At 43.4% G+C, this 24,789-nt stretch overlaps 1 protein-coding gene across 2 annotated transcripts in view; it reads right to left on the bottom strand.

Annotated features, from left to right (window-relative positions):
• sptb (spectrin, beta, erythrocytic) overlaps nucleotides 1-24,789 on the bottom strand; it is a 60,363-nt gene that overhangs the window by 10,527 nt on the left and 25,047 nt on the right. For both annotated transcript variants that reach the window (XM_088648733.1, XM_088648734.1), the window contains exons 3-28: nucleotides 23,517-23,668; nucleotides 22,684-22,857; nucleotides 21,512-21,603; nucleotides 20,688-20,768; nucleotides 19,447-19,562; nucleotides 18,714-18,826; nucleotides 18,024-18,211; nucleotides 17,695-17,812; nucleotides 17,364-17,522; nucleotides 16,448-16,750; nucleotides 15,205-15,355; nucleotides 13,607-14,477; nucleotides 13,229-13,366; nucleotides 11,788-12,544; nucleotides 11,323-11,525; nucleotides 9,775-9,865; nucleotides 9,518-9,664; nucleotides 8,412-8,675; nucleotides 7,189-7,413; nucleotides 5,884-5,973; nucleotides 4,651-4,929; nucleotides 4,237-4,367; nucleotides 3,788-3,992; nucleotides 2,854-3,228; nucleotides 1,763-2,007; nucleotides 676-814 (exon numbers count right to left, since the gene is read on the bottom strand). In XM_088648733.1, coding sequence (XP_088504859.1) covers nucleotides 676-814; nucleotides 1,763-2,007; nucleotides 2,854-3,228; nucleotides 3,788-3,992; nucleotides 4,237-4,367; nucleotides 4,651-4,929; nucleotides 5,884-5,973; nucleotides 7,189-7,413; nucleotides 8,412-8,675; nucleotides 9,518-9,664; nucleotides 9,775-9,865; nucleotides 11,323-11,525; nucleotides 11,788-12,544; nucleotides 13,229-13,366; nucleotides 13,607-14,477; nucleotides 15,205-15,355; nucleotides 16,448-16,750; nucleotides 17,364-17,522; nucleotides 17,695-17,812; nucleotides 18,024-18,211; nucleotides 18,714-18,826; nucleotides 19,447-19,562; nucleotides 20,688-20,768; nucleotides 21,512-21,603; nucleotides 22,684-22,857; nucleotides 23,517-23,668 — 5,807 coding nt within the window. The remainder of the gene's footprint in view (nucleotides 1-675; nucleotides 815-1,762; nucleotides 2,008-2,853; nucleotides 3,229-3,787; nucleotides 3,993-4,236; nucleotides 4,368-4,650; nucleotides 4,930-5,883; nucleotides 5,974-7,188; nucleotides 7,414-8,411; nucleotides 8,676-9,517; nucleotides 9,665-9,774; nucleotides 9,866-11,322; nucleotides 11,526-11,787; nucleotides 12,545-13,228; nucleotides 13,367-13,606; nucleotides 14,478-15,204; nucleotides 15,356-16,447; nucleotides 16,751-17,363; nucleotides 17,523-17,694; nucleotides 17,813-18,023; nucleotides 18,212-18,713; nucleotides 18,827-19,446; nucleotides 19,563-20,687; nucleotides 20,769-21,511; nucleotides 21,604-22,683; nucleotides 22,858-23,516; nucleotides 23,669-24,789) is intronic.

Raw genomic sequence — 24,789 nt, forward strand, 5'->3', positions numbered from 1 at the left:
CCTCAGAGTTACAGATAATCAAGGTCTGCAGCTGACTTACACCACATGCTGCATTCCCAATGTGGATTGTATTTGTTTTCACTTAATTTAATTCCTTCACAAAGTGCAGGATATAATGTAATCTTCTGTTCTCCGCTATTACTGCACTAATATTGCATCATGTAAGATTAGATATATGAGTACATTGTTTCAATGTAAACCTTTGTAAATCAGCTTGGACAGACAGGCAGTGATGTAGTCCGTCCGATAAGACAGATTTCAGATTTGCATTATTTTTTGCTTTTCCTCATAACAATACGTGGAAAGACAATATTTCCACAACTGAAAAGCCTTTGAAGAGACGACAGCATTTTAAAGTTAAAGCCCTAGCATTATCAACACATATGCTCGAGGAAACAGCTGTTTGGCCTCACCTGTACCCTCACTGCACCACTCTTGAATATTTATCTGAAATATCAGAGACTCCACATGACTGGCCTTTATTATTCAAGTCATTCCAGAAGAGCTGCCCAAGAAACTAAGTCATACCCGGTTTGTCCAGCATTATTTGTGAGACAAAAATGAAACAAAATGTATAATTCAGACCTGGATAGAAGTTTTTAACACAGAGAGGAAACTAGGCAAACATGCTCTCATACATACCGTTATTTCTCCTTAAAACTCTTGGACATTTACCTCTTCAGATTCCTGGTGTCTGCGTGCCAAAAGCGCTTTCCCCAGCTCAATACACGCTGTGAATTTGGGGTTCCTAGTTTCGATCTCTGACTTGATGCCCTGGTGATACTTCATAAGGAGCTCAACAGATGATACATCCCTGCCACAACAGAGAAAATTATAATTTGAGTCAAATTGTAAAAAACTAATTGATACATATTAATCCTATTAAGCACCCAATGTCCATCTTATGATTTATGAACATAAATCATAATCTTCTCTATGTCCATCACCATCTTAATAATCCTTTTGCTTAAATGGGAAACTATCACCAACAGATCAGAATGAAGTCTGTTGTAATATACATGCTCTAAAGAGAAATGGAAAGAGTGAAAGTATTAATGTGTACGTTGTGTGGAAAAGACGGGAAATTAATTGTTCTGGAACAGGCAGATTCTATGCAGCTTAGATATTAACAATGTTCCCAATCTACTCTTGGTGAAATCGGTCATCTGATATATCCCAAACCCAGTATTCAGCTGAGCTATTCCTTAATTTTTTAGAAAAATTTGTCTCTAAGAGTAGATATTTTAATAATTCTTTTCAAAACCTTCTGTACTCAGTTTTGGGTTTCAGAAAGACTTTCCAGTAGTTGCACAGTTGCCCAAAAAGTTAGCAAAATTCATCTGTGGTCTGTCCTCAGCTTGTCTTAAGTAGATTGTTATTGACCTGTTGTTGTCTAAACAGCCTTAAATGTATCATTACTGATGCACCGAAACCCAGATGGAGGGGAGTAAACCTAACTAAAAAGTCTAGCAGTAATTCTCGGCCAGGGTCAAATCAAAATTAGAATCAGGCTGCAGATTCCAAATTTCATACATGGTGCGTTGAGGTGCATTTGTGTGTGCAAAAGTCTTTTACTATCAACCTACTGGAAAGCCGCTCTTAAGCGGGTTTGGAATTTGCAGTTCATTTTGCATAGGAGATGCATACGGAGCCTGTGTAATGAATAGGAGGAGGATCCTTCTCCTTATTCAATTTGGAATTATTAAACACCTGCCTGGGCGCTTCCTCTCTAGCTTTCCAGTGCACTCTGGGTGAGGCCTACCTGGGCTTCTCCTGTGTTTCTATCTGCTGGATGATGCTCTCCATCCAGGCCATGAGGTCACGCACCAAGCTGAAAAAGCGGAACTTGTCGGCGGTGTTCACCAGCTGCGCGCGCCGCCCGTCGCAGGCGTCCAGCAGAGCCTTCCACGCCTCCACCACCTCGTGCTCAGTGGCCTGGATGGCGGCGGCCTGGTCCCCAGCGTACTGCGCATGCAGGCGAGCGGCCGTCTCCTGGAACTGCTTGACCTGGGGAATGGGGTGGGAGTTGGGATAAGATACAATGTGCCTGAACTCAGCCAGCAGTCTTTTCCTTCCCAAATGTTATTCCAGCAGGCCCTTCTGCATCATATTTCACACAATTGGTACCTTTCTTACCCAAAGGCTTGTGGGATTGTGGAACAAGCTTCCCAGCTATGCTTTTGAAGTCCAGGTTCAAGAAACATCTGGATGAGGTTCTTAGGTCAATTAACTACTATCAAAAGGCCCAATGGGGTAAAAGGTCTCTTGTTTGTCTTATGTTCAAATCTAGTTGTCAGCTTTTGTCACTGTGTCTCTGTTGTCTTTGTATACAGTATGTATGTTTGTGTGCAGGACCCTCATACTATACAAAGAATTAGGAGTAAATGAGGCTTCATTAATTTACATTGTGTATTATATTCAATGATTACTGAAGTTCAAGAGGGCTCCATAACAGTAAAGTTGCTACAGTAGGTTTATATTACTTGCATGACCTCCTGCAATAAGAAAAAGTGCAATTCTCCTGACTGCTAATAGTGTAAATACTTAGAGTGACAATAACCCAAAAGGCAAAAGACAGACTAACTGAATTTACAGAGCAGGTCTCTATTTACCTATACCATGTTTCAGAAAGCAGTGACAAAATGGGTTATCTCAGATAATCAGGAAAAGGACAGTGGCTGACGGGAGAGGTGATTTTTTAATGTTTAAAGGGAATAAAATTGGTGATATTCCAGAGGATGTTCAACCAATAAAGTGAGAAAATGAGCAGAAATGGATAGAGAGGAGAATGTCTGAGCTCATCCTAGTAAAGGGTGGCTCTGATGGACACCAGTCTCAGCAGGGAGGTCGTACCTGTTTCCCCAGGGAGTGGATGTCTCTCTCGAAGGCGGCGTGCATGCGGTGGAAGGACTCGGCGGTGCTGACGTCCCCCCCCAGGTCCATGGGGAGCTGGGTGTGCTTCTCCTGGATGAGGGCCACCAGCTCCTTGCCATCGTAGAAGTACTTGTGCAGGTCGTAGGAGGAGTTGAGCAGCTGGGTGCGAGTGTCGATCAGTTCCAGCAGGTCCCCCCAGCTCTCGTTCACGTTGTCCTTCCACTCCGCCATGGTGGCTGCCTCGCTGTGCCCGGAGTCGATCAGTTCGTCGATCAGCAGGTTCACGTTGTCCACGCGCTCCTGCCCGATGGTGCCCGTTTCCCGCGCAAACTCCCGGAACTTCTCCCTGAGCAGCTGCCGGGGGAAACGCATCCTGTCAGCTTTCGGTTTTTCAGAATCTACTGCTTAGAGTTGGGCCACACGGCGGTTTTGCATTCCTGCCTCGCACAGCTGGGGAACTGGGTTCAATCACTGGAGTACTATCTGTGTGCAGTTTGCGTGTTATCCCCATGTTTGTGTGGGTTTCCTCTGGGTGCTCCTGTTTCCACAGTCCAAAGACACACTGGTAGGTTAATTGAGCTCTGTAAAAGCTGGCCCTGGTGTGAGAGTGTGTAATGGACTGGTGTCCTATCCAAGGTGTTGTTTGCTGGGATAGGCTCCAGCTCCCCTGCGACCCTGAACTGGATAAAATGGATTAGAAAATGGATGGATGTTCAGTGTTTAGGGTTCGGATGGGGAGTGGAGAGCGGTATCTTGAATGCACCTTCTCTAGCTTAAAAGGAATTTCTGTCCATTTGCAAATGGTTACTTTAACCGGAGGGTACGAGACTGTTTGAATGGAATGTTAAGAGAAGGTAACAAAAAGTAGAAGGGGATTTTGATAGGAGAATACAGTGAGAAATGGGAGTCTCACAGTGACGTGGTCGATGTCCTGCCCCATCTCCTGTGAGGATGCCAGGAGGTCACGCTCAGCGATCCACTGCTCCAGGTCTTCCACCTCACGGCTCAGCTGGAATAGGTGGTAGGTGTGATCCAGCTTCTTCCTGCGCTCCTCTGCCAGCTCTTTCAGACTGGCATACTGCTTATCCACCTGCCCTTGACATCTGATGACCTGCTCTCTGGTAGAGACAAACAGACCCTTATCAGCTAGGGACACTCAGCGTTTTTCACCTAGTCTAGTGTGATAGAGCACTGTGAGGTCTATTTGGTCATAATAAAAGCGAACAGAGTTTCCCTAGTAAAGACCATTAAAGAATTCTGAAAGTAAATTAAGAAACATAATAAGAACACGACTGAAGAGTGAAACTTTCATGCAAATATACTCTACATAGTTCTGTGACATTTCACGGCGAAGGAGCATACCCCTCTGGGTGGCCCTCAGCCAACATTTTTTGGGCCCTGTCAGCCAGGTTCTTGACAGAATTGGCATAGTTCTCCACAGCCTGCTGCTGGATCAGGTGTCTCTTCAGCATCACCACTGCACTCTGTTCATTCTGTAGACACAATGCTCACAGTTAACATACAGTACCAAAGCACTACTTATAATGCATGGTCTATATTCTCACACTGTTGACAGTGCATAGTCCACATACTCACACTTCAGCCCCCTCCGCACACTGTTCACTGTGCGCAGTTCATACACTCACACTGCCACCCATACACTCACTGTTCACTGTGCACAGTCCATACACTCACACTGTTCACTGTGCACAGTCCATACGCTGATATGGACGTTCTAACACAAACGAGAGGTGAATACAGCTTCCACACTGTTACCTTAGCTGTTTCATCAGCAATCATGTACAGCTCCTGCTCGCCAATCCAGGCCTCAGCCTCCGCTGCATCATTGTAGTACTGCTGGGCTTCTTGAGCCCCCCGCAGGCGCCCCTGTCTTTTAGCTGTCTCTTCCTGCAGCTTCACCCAGATTTCCTGAAGCTCCTTCATCTGTTGCCTTATCTTCTCTGATTCAGGGTTCTCAGCGGTGGCCATCCTGTCTCCCCTCTCCAGGACCTCATCCACTCGTGGTTGGTGCCCCTCAATCTCCCTCTGCAGGGTCTGGTACAACAGATTAAGGTCAGCTCCCATTTGAATTATTACTCCAGATGGAGAGCCCAATCACTCTCAAGTAACCTGCTCCATTATTGTTTCAGGCGTTTAACAAAAAGGTGTTGTCATTGTGCCAAGGCTGCTCATTTTACAGTCTAACAGTTTACAAATAAGTTCCTGTACAACATGGGAATAAGCATGTTAGAAATATTATGTTAGAAATTCTATACATTCAAATGAAAATCCATTTACAAATACAGAAAAACATCCATTAATAAATCCTTTTAAAAATACGTTTTTACACTTTTTAAAAAAATCATGAGAATTAAGTCAGAATTCCACTGTACCAGTACATGTACCTGTTACATATGGCAATAAAGTTCAAGTTCAAGAAAACACTGTTTTGACCTATGTAATTGGAAGCATACATACTAATAAAAACAATACCTAAAAATTATTATTCTAAATCTAGATCTCCAAAGTAAAGCACTTCAATTTAGGGCTCTGAATTTCAGTCTCTTACTATTGTACTCTTAGAGATCGATCTCAGTTACAAAGCACCAATACATCTTGAATCAGGAAATGCCTTCAAGTAGAATGTTTTGGAAAGAATTGTATATCCTAAAAAGTAGAACAGTAGAAAAATTAACAGACACTTAATTTGTTCCCAGAAGCTTCCAGACGGACTTTCTGACAGAGCAAAAAACTGTAACTTGTGCATTTATTATGCTGTTTATGCTTCTGTGCCTGTGAGCTGCTGTTACTGTGTCTTAAAAAAGTTTTTAAAAGTTCTCCTAAATTAAGTTTATAAATGACAAGTGGATATGCTGGCTTTATGGCCCAGAGTATTTCACTCCAACACTGTTTTAGATTTTTGTACCACAACCCCTGAAACACATCTAGGCCTTTACATATTAAACCTGAGGTTGTGTTCCTGCATGCAGACAGCTGCTGTGAACACACCTGGTTCTTCTTCGTCAACAGCTGGACAGCCTGCAGGTTCTTCCCATGGTTGGTAGCCTCGGCCAGGGGCAGTCGCTCTTCCACCCAAAGCTGCAAAGATGAAGACGTCATGTCAACACAGGAAAGAGCAGAGTGTCACAGTAAATGCAGCTTAAATACAAAACCTACGTTGAATTTCCTCAAAAGTAAGCTTAGTTAAAGACAACCTTCAATATGCCATCGAACAAGTTAATTATTTCCACGCTTCAACTTACTGTCTCTCAGGGAAGCACAACAGAGCCACACTGTACACGTCCTAAAACTAAATATTTTTTATATAGTTTATGAACTTTCTGCATTAGTTTAGGAACATTCACATTAGATTCTTGCATTTATAGAATTCTTCAAATGGAAATATAAGACATATATATGGATCTATATAGAACCGATCCACCAGAACGACACACAACAGCCATTCTTCATCAGCAGCACCACCACACAACTGATCATTGGGAAGAGTGACAAAAATGAGAAACTGCTTCACCATTGAATTAATTACCAAAAATCTGTCACTGCCTTAAAAAAAGGTTTACCAACTAATTTAACATTGTGTTAGACCCTACTGTTTTTTATTTTAATTCAGATGGGAGTTACTTAGTTATAGAAAAATACTTTTGGAATTGCCATTTTCCAACTTTATACACACCCAATCTGGAATTGCTAACCCCGTTTGCCATTTCAGCACCCTGCAGTTGCCACATGGAGAGAACCTGTCAGTGGCACGTCATTGGCCACTGTAAGCTCTACAGTGCCTTACAAGGGACTTAGCACTCCATGAAATTACTGTAAGCTCACATGCTTGGATGATCCCGGGAGTCACTGCTGCAAAGTGAACAACATGCAAACCCACTCAAAAGCCAGTTACTAAGCCCTGCCTTTTTTGACGAACGCTATTCACAGTTGGCTAATGAAAACTCTCAAGAATGTAAGACATACACATGAGTATTCATAGCTCTTGAATGTTTTAAGTCACTGGAATCCTCTTCCTACCGGCCCTGACAAATGTTCCGATATACCGATATCAGACGTCCGCTGGCCAGTGTCTAAAATCTTGCATAACTGAAGTTTCTAAGTCTCAATATACAGCACAGCAGGTACAGCTAATGAATTTTCCTGAAGTTATCTTGTATAATGTAAGAACATGGCTTACTGACACGAATCAATCACACCAATCAGGACAGTAACATGAACTGTCTCAGTCCTGTAAAGCACACTGCCGGGTGAACACAAGCCTGTCTCAGTCAAGAAGGAATGAAGCTTACTCACAATTTCGTCAGCTAAGTCACGGTAGAACTGATGCACAGCCTTGGCCGCCAGCAGTTTCTCCTTTCGCTCCTGGAGGGGGGTGAGGAGCTGCTGAAACTTCTGCTCCAGGGTCTTGTGCTTAGTCTCCATCTCTGGCCTCTCCTTCCCCAGTGGGGCATGAACCTGAACCTGGGCCTGCAACTCCTCCAGCTCTTTCTGGTGCTCTTGCACCTGGTTCTCCATCACCTGGTGAGGCACAGAAGAGAGACAGTTCAGCCACATGGACCAGCAACAGAACAGAAAATTGAAAGGAAAGCTGTGAAGCCATAGTTGTTCTTGGTCAATGGCAGTCCCACTGTAACAACAACTAAAATTAAAGAGAGCACCTGAAGTGGTAGCTTGGCTCTGAGTGTCATGCAGGACCTGAAGCAGACACACATAGACAAGGTTTAAATGGATGTGAAGCATTGTATCAAGTAGTTTGGGACAACCATTCATCTATTAGATATCTGAGTGGGAGGGGGAGGTGGATATGTTGAAGATACAGTAAGCAGGACTCTGTAAGTACGATAAACCTCTAATTGGTTGATGCTAAAATTTGTTTCCACATGACTTTGTTCTACAGCTCAATGGCAATGTTTTATGTATAGTATACTTCAGTTTTACACAGAAACGTAGGTCAAGTGCTTATGTACAGTACCAGAACAGGAGGGGGGTGTTGGATAGGTCTTCAAGCATTCTCTGCTTTGGATTAAGTGGAGATCCCAGCAGGAGATGCTAATGAGCATCATATCGGTCCAGAGACACTTCTACAGATAGCATTGATCTTTTTACAGGCTTATAAACTAATAATATAAAGTGGATTTCACTGGCAAGAGCTGTTCTGATAAGTGTGATCATTTACAGTAACGTGTTCATACAAGTGGCTTTAACTTGAGGCAGTTATGACTTTAACACTTTAATTTCAATTTGATAAAACAGGAAAGATAACTGCATAATGTGCCCTGAGACATTTGAGTTCATGGGGAAACCTGAAAAAAATAATGCAGAATTACAGAACATTTGTATCATATCTCATTACATTTAGTTGCTTTCTTAAACTATGAAATGACAGCATTCTGTGATTATTTTCATCGCAGAAATCCAAACTTTTTCTTCCGTTTTTTCCCCAATCCCATTTTAATTGATTAGTTCATAGTCAAGTACATGGACTTAGGTTGTGTAGTGTAATAAACTGGGCCAACCTGTTGCTTCTTAAGCAGGATATTGGCACTCGTGAGGTCCTTGATGTCTCCATCCCCTTGTAGCTGCAGAGTGGTCTCTCGCAGCCACTTGGCGAGGTCAGCGTAGCTCTGGTCGAAGAGCTCGGAGCGGTTGGCGTCGAAGAGGGTCTTTGCCTTGTCCTGGGTGGTGGTCTCCAGCTCGTCCCACAGCCGGTGCAGTTTCTCCAGGCGCTCCGTCACAATGGGTTGAAATTCCGGCTTGGCACGCATCAGCTCCTCTCCTTCCTGAGCACACACCACCAACACAAAAGAGGGATGCGTGAGTTTGCCCACGAATCAGAATCGTCCAAATCACGTCCACAGAAAAACATGCCCTTTTTTTCCAACCCAAGCAATTTCTTACTGACATCATAACTCTAACTTTTAGTGTATTGCTACTATGGCAAAGGATTTAATTTATATGTCTTGGGAGAGGTAAAACAGGATTTTTAACCCCAAATTTCAGCGGGGAACACTGATATATTCTCACAATCAGTCAGAATTGTTCAATCACTGGTTAGAACAATAATCTGGAAACATTTACTAAAACTGCACAGCAGAAAATGCAACACCCAAGCAAAAAAACAGCTTCTGCTTAAAGAGCAGCTTATCCTACACTACTAGTCAGAATCTCTGTCTAGGATCAACACACACATTTTCATGTTCTTGACTAAAAAAAAAGGTTTATGAGCGGTTTGTAAGCATTGCATATGTACAGTAGCACTACCAGAAACATGGGATCTTCTTTTCTTCACTGTTTTTGTGTTTCATCAACTTGCACTGCTTTAAAGTAAACTTTACAATTTATGCAGAAACGTGAATCTGGTAAAAAGAGGCTGGGAATAGTTACTGCATAGAAAGGCTACTGCATAGAAAGTGATCTTAAATTTACTCCAAGCAAACACCACGGGATAAAAAGGGAGAAAATGAAATTTTGGAACATTAAGTTAAAATAAGAGCAGATAACAAATGAGAGGAAGCCTGTCCCATTTGGATGTTAGCAGCTTATCGATCCAAAGAACTCAATCATCTTCGCATCTTGAGAGTGTTTGAAATGATTTGGCCGCCAGCAGTCCCACTGTCCTCACCTGGTCGATCTTGTTCAGCCAGCCCTTGTTGGAAGCCAGCTCTGCCATGAAAGCCTGGTGCTTCTGCCACTTGCTGTGCAGATTTCGGGCCTCATCGTACGAGGTGTCCTGAGCCGTCAGCATCTTCTCATTGATCCACAGCATGAGCTGGAGGAATGAGGAAAGACGTAACAGCACAGCTCCAGCGGTTATAATGTCACAAAATGGCAAACTCCCAGCTCGAACTCACAGAAATAGCCAGTTCTGACCACACTTACATCCTGGGTGTTCTGCAGGAAATGCTGAAGGTCTCGGTTGTCTTTAAGTTTAGCAGACACCTCCTTGGCTTTTCTTTGGTTAGTCTTGTACCTAGAGAAACACAGATGAGCACATAAATGTATTATCCTCATATCCTGTGTTTGCTCATGTTTCAATGAATATATACATACCATGATGTACAAGTATGAACACAATCCCATTGAGACTTATAATGTAGACTATAATACAGATACTTAACACATGGAGCACCTAGTATAAATACTTAGCTGAGCCACTCAGTGCACTTTAAGATCAATACCCATTTTAATGGGGGATTTGTATAGTGCTGCAGCAAGGCTTAAACCAGTTCGACTTACTGGAAACAGTAGAACCTTTCTAGCCTGACGTCAAATTAGATTATAGAACAAGAGACCATCAACAATGTCTAGACAAACAGCACTTTACAATCTGATGATAGACGGAAAACATGATTATTCTTACATCTAAATATTCATTCAGTAATGGAATGCTGCTTCAAAGCCTTCAAAATGAAATAATTTAGTTACTCAACACAGCATGGTGGCGCAGTGGTTAGCATTGGTTAGCATGAGAACATACAGACTCCACATGTGTTTTCTCCAGGTGCCTTGTTTTTTTCCCCCCACAGTCCAAAAACATACTGGTGGGTTAAGTAGCTTCCTGAACACTTGACACAGGTGTGAGTGTGTGCGTATCTGTGTTTCTGTCCATGTGTACCCTGTGATGGACTGGCATTCTGTATTAGAAGAAGCAGTTAGGAAATGAACGAGTAGATAAATTCTCTCAGCTCTCTATTTTGGCATTATACTGACGAGCGTGCACAGAACAGGTAATTGCAATATGAGTAATTTTAAATAAATATTACCAGAGTGAATGTCAAACATTTTGTTCTATAGCAAAATGTGTTCCTTGTTATGCAAATCCAGTAACTGACATCAGCCAAGTGTAGACAGGTGTAGACAGTAGGTGTGGAGAGGAATGTTTAAGTAGGGCAGCATGCAGTAATAGTCAAAAGCTGTGGACTCCAGACTGTGAAGGACTTCAGGTTCAAATCCTGAGTGGGACAATGTTGTTGTACTACACTCAAAGGGTGTACTACATGCTCTGTTCACAGTATGTCCAGGTAATCATCTTAAATAAAAAATATGGTTTAAATCAATGTACATATTGTTTCAATAAAGGATTAATTAACTCTTAATGAGGAGGAACACTTGACAATGAATCTATTAGATATTATAAGCAAATGTGATGGATAGCTAATACAACACTTCATTTTGGCTGCTCAAAAAAGTGATCTTCAGTTGTTGTGATCAAGGGCTTACTGTAAATGCACAGACACATTTGGGTATTAGATTACCACTTTGGACTTTACCAGAATTAAAAGACAAAGATCTAAATAAGAAAACTGAAATGCAAGAGCAATAGAGCATGCAAACACACATTATTTTGAGTGAAATTCCTGTTTCCGTGTAGTCAGTTTAAGTTCTTCCCTGGAAGCTGGCATAATACTAGGACAACAGATAGTGTACCTGTCTTTAATTGACTGAATCTTATCCTTAACCCTCTCTGAGTAAATGTTTCCACTGTCTACCAGTCTTTGCCCACTGTCAACGGCATCGGCAATCTTTTCTTCATTGGCAGCCATGGTGTTCATGAAATCTTCATGCTTTCGCAAAGCTGTCTCAGCACCATCCAGAGTGTCTGGTCGCTCAGAGTGCGCAAGAGTGTATTCCTGAAACAATGAAAATGGGTTGGAGCTTCAAAGAAGAGAGCGGGTTTATGAAGATGTTACAGATTTATTAATTTGTACTAAAGATATAGGTTTACAAAACCTTAAAGATCCAGGTTCTTGGATACTGACCATTTTAGCTCTTTTGCATTAGGAATTCAACTTCTCATACCACACATGAACCTTTTCTCTAATTTTAAGAATTTAAGAAAGCTACTGCAAAAGCCATCCAAAACAGAAAGACGGGACTGACAATGGACAGTACCTGGCTGTTTAGAATGGACTCTGCTTGCTTGGCGTCTCTGAGGAACTGCTGGAAGTCCAGCCCCTGGCCCAAGAAGTTCTTCCTACTGGCCCACATCCTGCGCAGCTCGTCCCAGCCAGTGTCCAGCCCCTTCAGCCTCTGTTCTAGCTGCTGGTACTGAGGGTCGGTCTCCCCTTCGGTCACCACGGCACCCGTGTCCTTCACCCGGTGATAGTCCTCCTCGTGCTGGTCCATGTCATCTCTGATGGCGTCGTGGAGGCTGAGAAGCTGCTCGGCCTCCGGGAGGGAGTTGGGCATCTCTTCAGACGCGATGCCCTTCTGCGTCTTAAAAAGCCAGGCCTGGAAGTCATCCAGATCTTGGAGGAAGGTCTGCAGCTTGCTGACCTCACCCAGGGACTCCCCCCGGTCCTTCAGGGTCTGCCGCAGCTCCTCCCAGGCCCTGTCCAGCTCCCTCTCCCGGCCCAGGATGTCCTTGGCGTTCTCCGGGTGCTCGGCCGTCAGCCGCTGTGCCTCCCCCTTGAGGAAATTCAGCTTGTCTTGGATTGCTGCCAGGTCTCTCTCCATGCCATAGAGCTTCCTCTGGATGGTCATGACTGCAGCGAGGTCATTACCCAGGTACTGGGTGGATTCAATCACCCGCGTCTTCTCCTGGATCCAGGTCTGAGTCTCGTCGCACTCCAGCCCATAATTGTGCAGACTGAGAGCAAAGTCCACGTTCCTCTTCTTCTCCTCCACCATCTTCTTAAAGGCAGCCCACCTGCAATCACAGCGACAAAGCTGCATAAATTCGGCTGAGCTTCCCTAGAGCCCCTAATACTTTCAACCGGAATGTATCATTTTTAGAATAATCTATTAATGGCGGATCGACATAATTCACATCGACCGTCTTAAAGAAAGAATAAGTGAAAAAACTATTTATGCTATATACATTTAGATATTATACAGCACAAGTTTCAATCCTTTAGAAATAGGCTAGCAAGGGATTACTGCCATCATTTTTCACCTAATTATAGTAATCATCTATCTAAGTTGTTTCTAATAGGAGCAAGGTGTGCCTTTTAGTTCAGTTCCAACATCAAAGTTATAACCAGAGCCATTAAAAACCCACAGAGCAGCATTTTAGTATGCTACTTTGGAGAATAAGGATATATATACAGTGTACAAGATATCCCAAATACCTATTCCAGACAGTGCTGTTGCACACTCGAGGAAGCTGATCCAATTTACATTGAAAGAGTGCAGCATGTTAAAATAAAATAGTAAAGAGAAAAGAGAATTGACAATGCACTGGTTCTACTGCAATACTTTATCAATTCACCCTCTATTTCAAACATAAGAGTCAAATAGTTATATTAAGGGGCATAGACTCATGTGCAAATTGATAAAAGAGCTAAGAGAGACACACATGCTTCATCACCACCCAGCACACAGTTCTGCTTACCTCCTGTTAAGATGGTTCTGACAGTCTTTCACCTCCCTCATACTGGGGTGCCGGCTGTCCTCTAGCTGTTTGGCTGCTTTGTTGACATTTTCAACTCGGGACTCAACGTTGTCCATTTCCTGGCCCAAAATTTCCAACCTTCGCCGAAAAAAAAAGAAGAAAAAATTAAGTTCCAAACAGGGTTGGAATCAAATCTGCCCCACAAGCCTGAGTTTGTATTTAAATCCTTTTCCCCCGGATATGAACACGAAGTGGCTAACCAACATGTGTTGCTCGTTAACAATCTCCAAGACCCCCGGAAGAAGAAAGGCTTCTTAAATGGTTTACTTTTTTAGAATGCTGTAAAACCTGTAATGTGATGATCAAGGCGACTAGTACCTGTTCTGGACCACTTCAAGGTCCTCCAACTTCTTGGGGGTCTTTAGCCCCACCAGCCACGTTTCCTTCTGGTTCATCCACAATTCACAGGCATCCGTGTCGCTGAAGATAGTGTAGAGTGCCAAGGCATCCTGCAGTTTCTTCTTACGCAGTTCGGACCGGGACAGAAGGTCCACATACAGATCCCCGATGTCGTTCAGCCGGCGCTGGATGTCAGGGGTGTTGCGGAGCTCCTCTGGCAAGCTGTCTGCCTGCTTGCTCAGGGTTTCGAGGGTAGCCCCGTTCTTCAGCACTTGGTCGTGAAGGTCACTGTGCTTCTTCAGCAGGAGCTCCGTAGAATATTCGTCATGACCCACGTCATCGCTGGACATGAGACGGCTGGCGTCCAGCAGCCAGGCCTTCAAGTCATCCGCGTCCCCTTGGAACTGAAAGTACCTCTGGGTGTCCTGGAGGTTGCGCCTACGGAAGGCAGCTAGGTCTTCCAGCTGTTCCCACTGCTGAACCACGTCTGCCGTGCGCTGCTTGACCTTGGGAGCCCCAAAGTGCTTCGCCTGGACCATCCTCTCGCCCTCCGTCACTGTCTGCTGTAGATGAGCCCGCCGTGCCGCCAGCTCGTCCTCAAAGGCGCTGTGCTTGCTCTGCAGGATCAGCACGCTGGTCAGGTCCTTCCCGTAATCCAGGGAGGAAAAGATCTGCTCCTTTTCCTTGATCCAGCTCTCAATCTCTGCCATCTCCCAGAAGAAGTTCCACAGCCTCCTCGACTGCTCCAGTCGAGCCTTGCGCTGGGCTGCCAGGGCACAGAGCTCCTGGTAGCACAGGTCCAGGTGCTGTACTCGGTCCCGGATCACTTGGGGATCACACGGCTTGTAGCCTTCAAAACGAATCACAAAGGTTGACGTGTTGACAAATATTTTCTCTGATGTTCTTGGCAGTGCGCACTGCAAGATGGTGATCTGAACTAGTAAAAGGTTTGTTGGATTTTCTGTATGGCTCTTCCATATTCATGGGTTTATGCAAACACACACATGCGTAGTACTATTGCTTCCAAGAGCCACTACTGTGTGAATGGGCCCAAATTACGTTTTAAGTGTTTAATTCCAAGCTTCCAAGCTTCTTTAATCAACAAAATCCTAAAGTGTCAGCTTTAAAAATGGTGCTGTCATACTTCAATAGGTGTCATTCATATGTGATCTGTAAGACAGCTGCTTCCCAAAATCACGTCTTAAGAAGAAATTTTAAGTCTAACAACATGGACCGTTGAAACATGCAAGAGAAAGAAAATTATTCTAAGCACTTTTAAGTTATTCTAAAATGCTGATGAGTTAGAAAACACACCTGACAATGTCACCGCAGATGTAGGGGGATGATGAGTGAAGAGGAATGACGTTTGGAAGTTACCACTAAATGATCTTCTGTGTTTTTCTGTGTTTATTCTGTATACTACCCCTCTGTGCTGTTCTTTTAATTGCATATTTAATGTGTAGTCACTGTAGCATACAAAGCTGAAAACTCCCAGCTCTTGAGAATGCAAGGAGGAGGCTGTGCAGCCCCTCTAGCTCACAGGGTTGCGAATGAAGACGGGCGATGCTGCTCCGTACCGTCTCCCTCGGCGAACTGGAGGCTGGTGGCGTTGGCTGACCTCACTCTGTCTGCCTGCACAGCGATGTCGGCCTCCACCAGCGCATGCTTCTGCAGCAGGTCCTCCACTTCCAGCAGGTGCTTCCCAAAATCAGGGGACAGGAGCCGAGCCTGAGAAGCGCACAAGCCCAGGAATATGAGCACCATCGCAAAAAGAGCTTTGCAAACTCCTCTGTCCTATCTGGAACTCAAGGTTTTTCATTGTTATAATGAGGCTCACTGGGCACAGGGAGATCTAACTGTTCCAGAATAGGTGGGTGAAGTGTCCCCTTCCTACTTCAAGAAGTAAACAACTTTTCTGATTTTAGGTTTAGGCAAATTATAAGAATAACTGGTTGACAGCTTTTCCGGACCAGGTTATCCCTATTTTAAGAAATTTAAGCAGAAAGGCATATTTCAAAATAATTAAATATTAAGATAAAGAATACATACTTGTTATCATCATAATATATTAAAATCTAGAAACATATGATGAGAATTTTGTTTTAAAAAAGCAGAATAATGTGTCTGTAAACACCTGTGCAGTATTTAAGATATAATTCTCTAATGAAATTTGTTTACTTTCTACAGTCATCCCTGAAGAGAAAAATGTCTTAGAAATCAGATTTATTTTTAGATAAAATGATTAAGTCTTCTGGGCAGCACAGTGATGCAGTTAGCATTGCCATGCCACAGTGTCCCGAGTTCGAAGCGTTGTGTCTTAGGTTCAACTTCAGACCTGGAATGCTATCTGCGTGGAGTTTGTACTGTACGAGTTTGCATGGGTTTCCTCCAGTCCCACAGCACAAAGACATACAGTATTGGTAGGTTAATTGGCTTCTGGGTAGATTGGCACTGGTGTGAGTTCGTCGCATTTGTGTCTGTGTTTGTGTTCGCTTTGCCATGGACAGGTGTCCCGTCCAGGGTGTACCCCGCCTTGTGCTCATTGCTTGCTGTTCCCCTGCGACCCTAAATTGGAAGATGTGGTTAGAAAATGGATGCAATTTCTTCTAGAGTGAAGTGTTAAATGACAGACGTGCCTCAATCAAACACACAGTGGTTCTTTTATACTTCTGTAAGATCAGCCTAGACTTTTTTCACCCCAAACAGCACACACCATTTTGTGTCTTACTTTCTATGTGATGTGTTCACTTTCTGGGAGCTGTGTTTATAACTAAAGGCCAGCACCAAAAAGCCGCAGTCCTGCCCTCGACAGTACAGCACCTTCATCTCGTCCATCCAGCCGATGATGTGCAGCATCTCTTGGAAGGTTTTCTGCAGGGTCAGGTTAGTCTCCAGACGGCCGCGCCGGGCACTCAGGAGCTCCAGCAAGTACTCCCATAGCCTCAGGATGTTGTCCTTCCGTGCATTGATCCGCTTGGCATCATGGTACTTCTCAGCCTCCAGCTCCTCGGACACCGCCACTAAGGCCTGCACTCTCTCCTCGTAGGCTGCGATGTCCGTCTCAATGGCCTCGTGCTTCTTCTTTGCTGCCTCCACTGCAGGCAAGTCATAGCCAAAGTTATCCTGAAAGGAAGGAAATGAGGCCGGTTCTGTTTTATCCCTTGAAAATAAAGATTTTGTCAGTTTTCTACTGCCGTGAAAGCATGTACAAATAGTAGTACTGTATATTAGTATTAAAAGAATTACAAAAAGAAAACCTGTTTGAGAAAGGTCCCTTAAGACCTACAGTAAACATGGTCCTTAAATGGTGTGCACATAAACCTTATTTCAATAGTGTCTCAACACTCATGTAATGGCCAGCTAAACCAGACTACTGAGCAAACACTGCTACAGTACATCATAAATTATTCTATGTCCTTGTTCACTTAGCCTCTGGATCTGGGTCTACAACCTTCTTGCTTGAATTCCCGTAGTCCATAGACTCTGCAGATACACACATTTATTTAACACACTAACAGATGATGACATAGGAAGAGGTGCCTCCTCACTCCCAATAAAACAGACCCGGGAGCACACTGACCTCGGTTCACGAGTCTGGCCATCCGTAAAGAGAAAGGTAAACAAACCAATTTCATCTTCACCAAACAAACACGATTTCTATAGTTGCTTACTCTAAACAACTCAGGAATTTTCCATCAAGACCGGTCTTGTTTTTTGGCGATGCAGCCTACAGTACCTGCGCCACCAGCCTCTGGTTTTCCACAAGCCAGGTCTCTCTCATGGCGGCTTTCCTGTCAAAGCGCCGGGCAAGCTGCTCCAGCTTTTCCTGCCTGATGAGCTCATTCCTCAGGATACGCTCTCTCTCATGCTCAGCCTTCTCCAGATTCTCCCAAGCCTGGAGAACACAGGGCCGCACCGTAAGGACAAGGTGAACATCAAATTCATTACCGCAGAGTTAACTAGTCCATTCAGCAAGTTTCAACACTGATTTTCAGTAGTATGCCTGGCTCAGATAATTAGTTTGCCATCACATACTACTCCTCCTCAGACATCTGCTCAAAGTTCACCTTGTTGATGTCAGACACAAGGGCGCCCTCTCGAGGTGTGTACACTTTCTGGTTGTTGGCTCTCATTCGGCTCTGGATGGTAAATAACAGAACCTCAAGGTTGCCTTTCTCCTGGAACCTGAGGAAGAAATGTAGGGTTGAGGGTGCGGTTTCACAGGATTATAGCATAGCTTTTAGAAAATAAATATTAAATAAGCTTCAAAAAACACGTAATCAGACTCATTTGGATTTTGGAATCCCACATGCAGAGATGACATGCTCAGAGGACAGTGAAGTGACTGTTGGACATTGTTACTGCCTGTAACAATGCTGGAGAAAGTTCGTCTTACTTTGGGGGCTTCTCCACGGTGCGGTAAGAGTTGAAGGCCTGCAGCTGCTGCTGTACTCCAGTCAGCGAGTTGGCGAGCTTGCGGCTGTTCAGAATGACGATGGTCTGCTTAATCCAGTTCAACAGGTCTGAAGCCAGAGATTCGTACTTGTCGATCATTTTCTCTGTTTCAATGGCATGATCAAGCACCTGAAACACAAATCTTTATCAGACAGGACATGTAATAGTCATACTGCAGTGTGATTATGGGTGTCAGTACTAGGCCACTGCATCTCTAGAGAGTTGAGATGACTGGACATGAATGATCTGCTCAATTTGTATGCAAAAAAAGAAGTACAGACCCCCGCCATGTTACAATGGACAATTTCACAGTGGACCTGTCCAATTATGTCCAGTACTTCGGCACTCAAGGCATAAAAAGCAGCTTTCTGCATCACAGTCTCCATCAAATCAAGAATGGTGCTCAGGTCCAAACTAGCAGACTCATGCGCTGGCGTCTTTTCTTTCTTGTCCTCTGTGGTGAGCTGCTGTTCTATCATCTCTATGTGAAAGGCTGCTAATCTATACATGGTAGAGCTCTGCAAATGTAATAAAACTCACCAGAAAAGAGCCATGCCTTGACATCTGTTTAGGCGTGTAATTAAAAATGGAGCAGGTGATAACAAAATCCCCAATATTAATGTCTTCTTACCCTGCCAACCCTCCTTCCTTCGACAGCCAGCGCCTTCATCCTGGAGAAATAGTGGTAGAATGCCACAACGTAGGTGATGATGGACTTTTCATCAGGGTTCTCCGTAAACACATCTGTAGAGGGATTTAATCCACAATGGTTGGAATACACAAGACAATCAAATAAGACAGTGTATCACTCCATTATGTCAAAAGAGTTTTGCCATCAAGCCTCAATTGAATGAAAGCTGTCAAATTAACCTTAACATCAATGACAGAAACTCTTTAGATTTGAGGACGAGCTGGCAGTGAGTGCCTAATACACACACTTACTAACATTTCAATTAACATGTAGAAGTGCATCACAGGATAAGATGAAAGCTAAGTGTTACACCAGCACAGAAATACATGTACAGTATGTAGATAGTGATCTAAAACATAATATTAACCATCTACAGTATGTTACAGTCCCCATTTAATGAGTGAAAGTAACTAAAATTAAAAGAGTTCAGCAGATTGCAGACTGAGCCCAAACTGAGTCACGGTGCGCTTTCCATGAACAGTACAATGAGTTTCTTGGATCTGTAAGGCTAGTAGTAGGCAAATTTTCCAGCTTTTCAAAATGGATTCTGATAACTAGTTAATTTCTTAATAGCAACACTGACTTCCAGGCAGGTTAAGGCTTCAGCCATTTTGTGTGCTGTTCTGTAGGGAATAATTACACATAACTCAAATGGCATATCAAGTCAGCTTACCCTCAGGATCAAGCAGTTTTGTGATGCCTAGTTTCTGTTCCGCGACCTGAAATGCATGCTGTAGGTTGTGAGTGGGGTTGGATCTCTGCAGCTTGTTAAAATCCACCAGGTCCGGTCTGACAGGGAAAAAAATAGAAACCAAGGGTTATTTCTGCAGTGGCATGCATTTCATTTTTTATTCTTCGGAAAGAAATTCATCACAGCATTATACTAGGCATAGGCAGCTCGTTAAAATTTTAACAAGGTTATTGCATTTTAAAGAAAGCCATTTGCGCCTCGTCAGACCTTTTTAGGATTTTTAGTTTAATGCAGGAGCACGAGGGGAGAAAGATTTGATTATTAAGACTGGGAGTACAGTGGTGTGGAGGCAGTTTCACGGTCCATGGGGTTGATTTCAGATTGGGTGCCTGTCTGACTGGGGTTCATGTGTTCATGCGGGGTTGTAGCTGCAGGTACAGTTTCCTACCCCTTCTCAAAGGCATGGAGTAAGGGTTCAATTGGCTATGTTCTCCCTTTCTGAGGTGGGGGTGGTTCCCAGTACAACCAACCCCCACCTCAGAAAGGGAGACCATAGCCAATGTTATGTACTGGCTGCACTGGGTGGTAAGGGAATAATGACTAATACTTGGTTCGCGTATGTTAAAAGTACATTAGCAGCAATATATACAGGAGTACTTGGGCACTTTTTTGTAGCCCATCCATCTATGTGGATGCAAACATCCATCATTAATGAACGGTATCTGTAACTCCTGTCTAAATAAGTGAACTCTGTTAGTGCTTAATGGCATTGGATTCTTTTTGCTGCATGGTCTAAGAATGTCATGATTATGTAGAGCCTCTCTAGCAATAAGAATGGCTATGAATGGGAGGGGTCATTCAGCTCACAGTGCTCACTGATCTTCTTTTCTATAACCTGTTGTTGCCTATTGTGTGCTATTAATAGCATGAATTAATTCATTTTTTAGGTCTGCGTTATACTGTACATACTGTATAAATCAGCATATAGTATAAATGTATATATATGTATACACTACCAACATGCTTTGAAAGTGTTGTTTCTATATATTAAAGATAATCCATTAGCCACTGCAAAGAATACATAATGAAGCTCTACAGCTCTTTAAAAAGAGCAAAATAATCAGCACTGCGTCCAGTACAAAGACCACAGCATTGCACATTGCGCATGCATGGGGTATTCTGGGGAGCAATGTTTAGAATGGATGAATCTGTGACTTCAGCACCTGTGCCTGTGGATGAGAGCGTTGAAGGCCATGCCATCCTTCCAGCAAGATGTGAAGTTGGTGATGTTTATATTCGGGTACCTGCAAAACAAGACCATTAGAACAGACAGGAAATGCGTATCTACAGATGTGCAAAATCTACTTTAGGTTAAATGAAGTAGTCTGTGAAGAAGTCTGAGAAATGCATTAGGCAGTGAAGGAATGTGGGAATGTAGGTAGATAAATTAGAGAGGGCAGGGTATTCACAACTACATGATTGTACTGCAGATCTTTTGCTCATGTTACAGGTTTTGTATAAGTATTTACATGTTTAGAATGTAAAAACATAAAAAAGTCTCCCTAACCCCAATACAACCACTCACCTTTGACAATTTGGCCTGCAACTAATTGTGTATTTTTAAACTTTAAAATTTGCAAACCCTGTCATAGCTGAAGTGTTCATTTGGGTCCAACTGCTATAAGCATGAACAACACTATAATAATAAATAATAGAAGTAATACTTTAAAAATTTAGAAATTCAATCTAGAATTGTCATTTTTCCATTCCTTGGTTGTTAATGTAGCGAGGGTCTCACTGCCACCTAGGTTTTATTCAGCACAGAAGAGGAACAGACTGCAACGTCACATCCACTCTCCCTCACACTGCGAGCCCACAGCAGAGTGGAGCAGTGGGAGGAGGACCCTCTCTCCGATAACTCAGCACGCTCACAAGACCTGGGGCAGCCACAGGGTCTCAATTCAAATCTGCCCAGTCCCTGTCCTATGGGACCCCGTCACTGCTTCAGGGACCTTGATGGCTTTCAGTCTTAGTCCCGACTACCTACCCCGCTGTCTTCATCTGGCACCACAAGAGCAGAGCATCCTTCGCTGAGCGCGTCTCTCGACTGTCTTGTGTTTCCACTATAATATCTTGAATCTGGAAAAAAGAGAAATAGCACGTAATAATATTAAGGTTCACATCTTATATTTACACATAAATAGAGTTTTAAAGTACTGCTTCACACAAACATATTTAAAAAAAAACTTAGATCTAGTGCAATGTATGATACAATTATGTTTCACTTTGGTTTGATTTAACAATTGATTAAACAATTACCTAGTCCAGCATATGGTTTCAGCAAGCCATAACCTAACTTGACAAACACTGGGCACAAGACAGGATACACCCTGAAGGGGGTGCAGACAATTTAGAGACACCAATTACCATGGACAGCAGAAACTGGAGAACTCAAACAAAACCCACATGGCCATGAAGAGACCATGCTAACTTCACACAGAAGGTGCCCCAGGCCTGACCTGAACCCAGGACACAAGAGCTGTGAGGGAGCACTGCTAAGTGCTACATTGCCATGACAACCCTATTCATGATGTTTTAAAAGATATATTGGATATTAAGCAAGTATAAAGTAATGAGTTTGTCAGAATATGGCTTACAAATAGATGTAACTGGCAGCACCAGCTTTTCAAAATGGTTCTCTTTAAGCTCATCGGGTTTGAGCGTGATTGATTTATTTCTACTTTTATAACTTCACCCTTGAGATTATTATTGAACCACCAGAAATGAAGAGGAACTATTTTTGAAATTAATTTGAAATACATGCAATTTAATTTTTTTCTCCGGCTGAATCTCGGCTTCTCCTATGTATTGTCAGACACATGCCAGAGCAGGCATCTGACAACTGATGATTCAGGCTTGTGCAACAGAACTTTGACCCACATTGTTTGCCGAGCGCTTTAAAAAAAGAAACACTTCATTGTTCACGTTTGCAACGTCTCAATAGTGCACAAGTGATCCGGACCTTAACAATGCACTGACCAGCTATGATTACAAGAACAAACAATGCAAGCTAAAAGAGCTAGAAATGGAGCAGCATGCAAAGCTACCTGAATACTCAACATTACAGAGCATCTGAGGCCTCTCTGTGACACAGAGAAGGAAGGTAGAAAATGCAGGGGTGAGCTTGTATATGAATAAGAGGTCAGCCGTGCAGCTCACCTGGAAGCGGAGGATGATGGTCCAGATGAGGCCCAGGATGAGGCGGTGGTTGCCGTCGACGATGTCATGAGAGCCCATGTTCTCCAGGTGGACTCTCTGTTCCTTGAGGAACTGCAGGGCCTTGTCCACGTTCTCCAGGCAGTGGATCCTCATCCGGCCCTTCGTGGGCTTGGGCTGGGACAGGGAGGATTTCCTCTTTTTTATTTTGTCTTGTTTTGAACTTTAGCTAAGTCTTTCTTGCAAGAGAAATTCAAACACCTGGCAGGTGATGTTTAAGTGCAGAGTATTACAGGCCAGTGGCAAAAACACAACTGTACACACAAAATGTAAAACACTGAGCCAAAATACTTCTTAAAAGCACAGAACTGAAATTAAGGAATATTATGTTATAATCTCTACACTTTTGGACACATATAGCGTGAGGGAAGACATCAGTTTTGATTTTCCTTTAACTTGTTATCTTTACTGTATATATAGTGCTACTATATATTGTTAAACACTACTAACTATACAGTCTAGGTATTTTGTGATAATGCTTTAAATGTAGTTAAAAGTGTACTTGAATTGTGATCATTTCAAATGCAAAGAACAAAAACTCTTCTATAGGTCTTTGATCTGGAAATGTCTTGACTTGTTGCTACTGTAAAATGCTTTGACATATTGCTCACCACTAAAAGGCACTATATAAAAAATCAGACTGTGAAAACTACAGCAGTGTCTTGGGGGACCCTCTGTGAGTAGTGGGTCTACTTGTGGGCTGTGGAACAGGTCACAGGGTAGGAATTCTCCAGGGAGAGTCAGCGATAACACAGCTGTCAGATACCAATACGCACCAGTCGCTCCCCGGAGAGGACCTCCAACAGCTTGATGAGCATGCGACCGTCTCGCAGGTCCAGGTACAGGTCCGAAATCCGGCAGCTCACTCTGGCCAGGTGAGAGTTCACCCATTTCGTGAAGGTTTTCTTCTGTACAGCCTCACGCTCGTCTGTGAAGGAGCCGCACATTCATGAGAATCTTCAGAAGAAAAGCTTTTGCACCTGTCACTCAGCACTCGCATTACTGTGAGACGTCTTCCTCTTCCTCCTGCCAATTAGTGCGGCCTCTAAAAGACCAGTTTTACACGGCAGAGTAAAAACCAGTCCCAGCTGAGAGAGACACGGAGAGGGCACATGCTCTCGGCTAATCTATCTCAGAAGTGGTATGATCCCAATGTCACAGGAACCTGATACAGGGCAATAACTTCTGCTGCTTCTTGTAGTAGAATGACATGCACCTAACAAGGGTAAGTTCTCATGGGTAATAGAGTTTGCCCCTATTTCTGATCACAAAAACAACGTTAAAACTCAGACCCTGGTAGTACTCATTGCATCACTATTTATACAGCGTGGCTATTTTCACTTCCTAGTAATAAATAATCCCTGAACATCTCATACACATGACACCTTGAGACATGAGACCTTGAAGTTTATTAAACTATATTCACAAAGTAATCTTAACATCACATAACGTGGGCCAAATGTTCTGTTAATCAGACTCCGTCAGTCTTAGAAGCCTTACTGCATAGGGTACTTTTTATAAGAGGAATAGCCATCCATCTATCCATTTTCTGAATGCTTTATCTAGCACAGGGTGGCTGGGGAACCTATCCTGCCAGCAACAGGCACAAGGAATACACACACACTCACACCAGGACCAATATTACAGAAGCCAATTAACCCACCAGTATGCCTTTGGACTGTGGGAGGATACTGGAGCACTCAAAGGAAACCCACACAAATACAGGGAGTCCATACAAACACAGAGCTGCAAGGCAGCAATGCTAACCACTGCACCAACATGCCACCCCAGAAGAACAACACTGGTTAAGAAATGGCTAATAGACTGATGCTCCCAACGAATGATGGGACCCATCGCCTCACTCCAACACAGGGGGGCTGCTGTTCTCAGTAGGATTGTTCATTGTGTGGAGGTCAGACAGCGGTTTGACAAGCTTTATTTACAAGGAATCCACAGCTATTAGTGACAAATATTAACTGTTTCTTAATTTTGATATGGTTATTTTATAGTAGTTTCAGATTCATGTGGGAGTCATTTCAGAACCTGCGT

This window comes from Lepisosteus platostomus, chromosome 10 (assembly GCF_059453375.1).
Source record: "Lepisosteus platostomus isolate fLepPlt1 chromosome 10, fLepPlt1.hap1, whole genome shotgun sequence".
Classification (NCBI taxonomy): domain Eukaryota; kingdom Metazoa; phylum Chordata; class Actinopteri; order Semionotiformes; family Lepisosteidae; genus Lepisosteus; species Lepisosteus platostomus.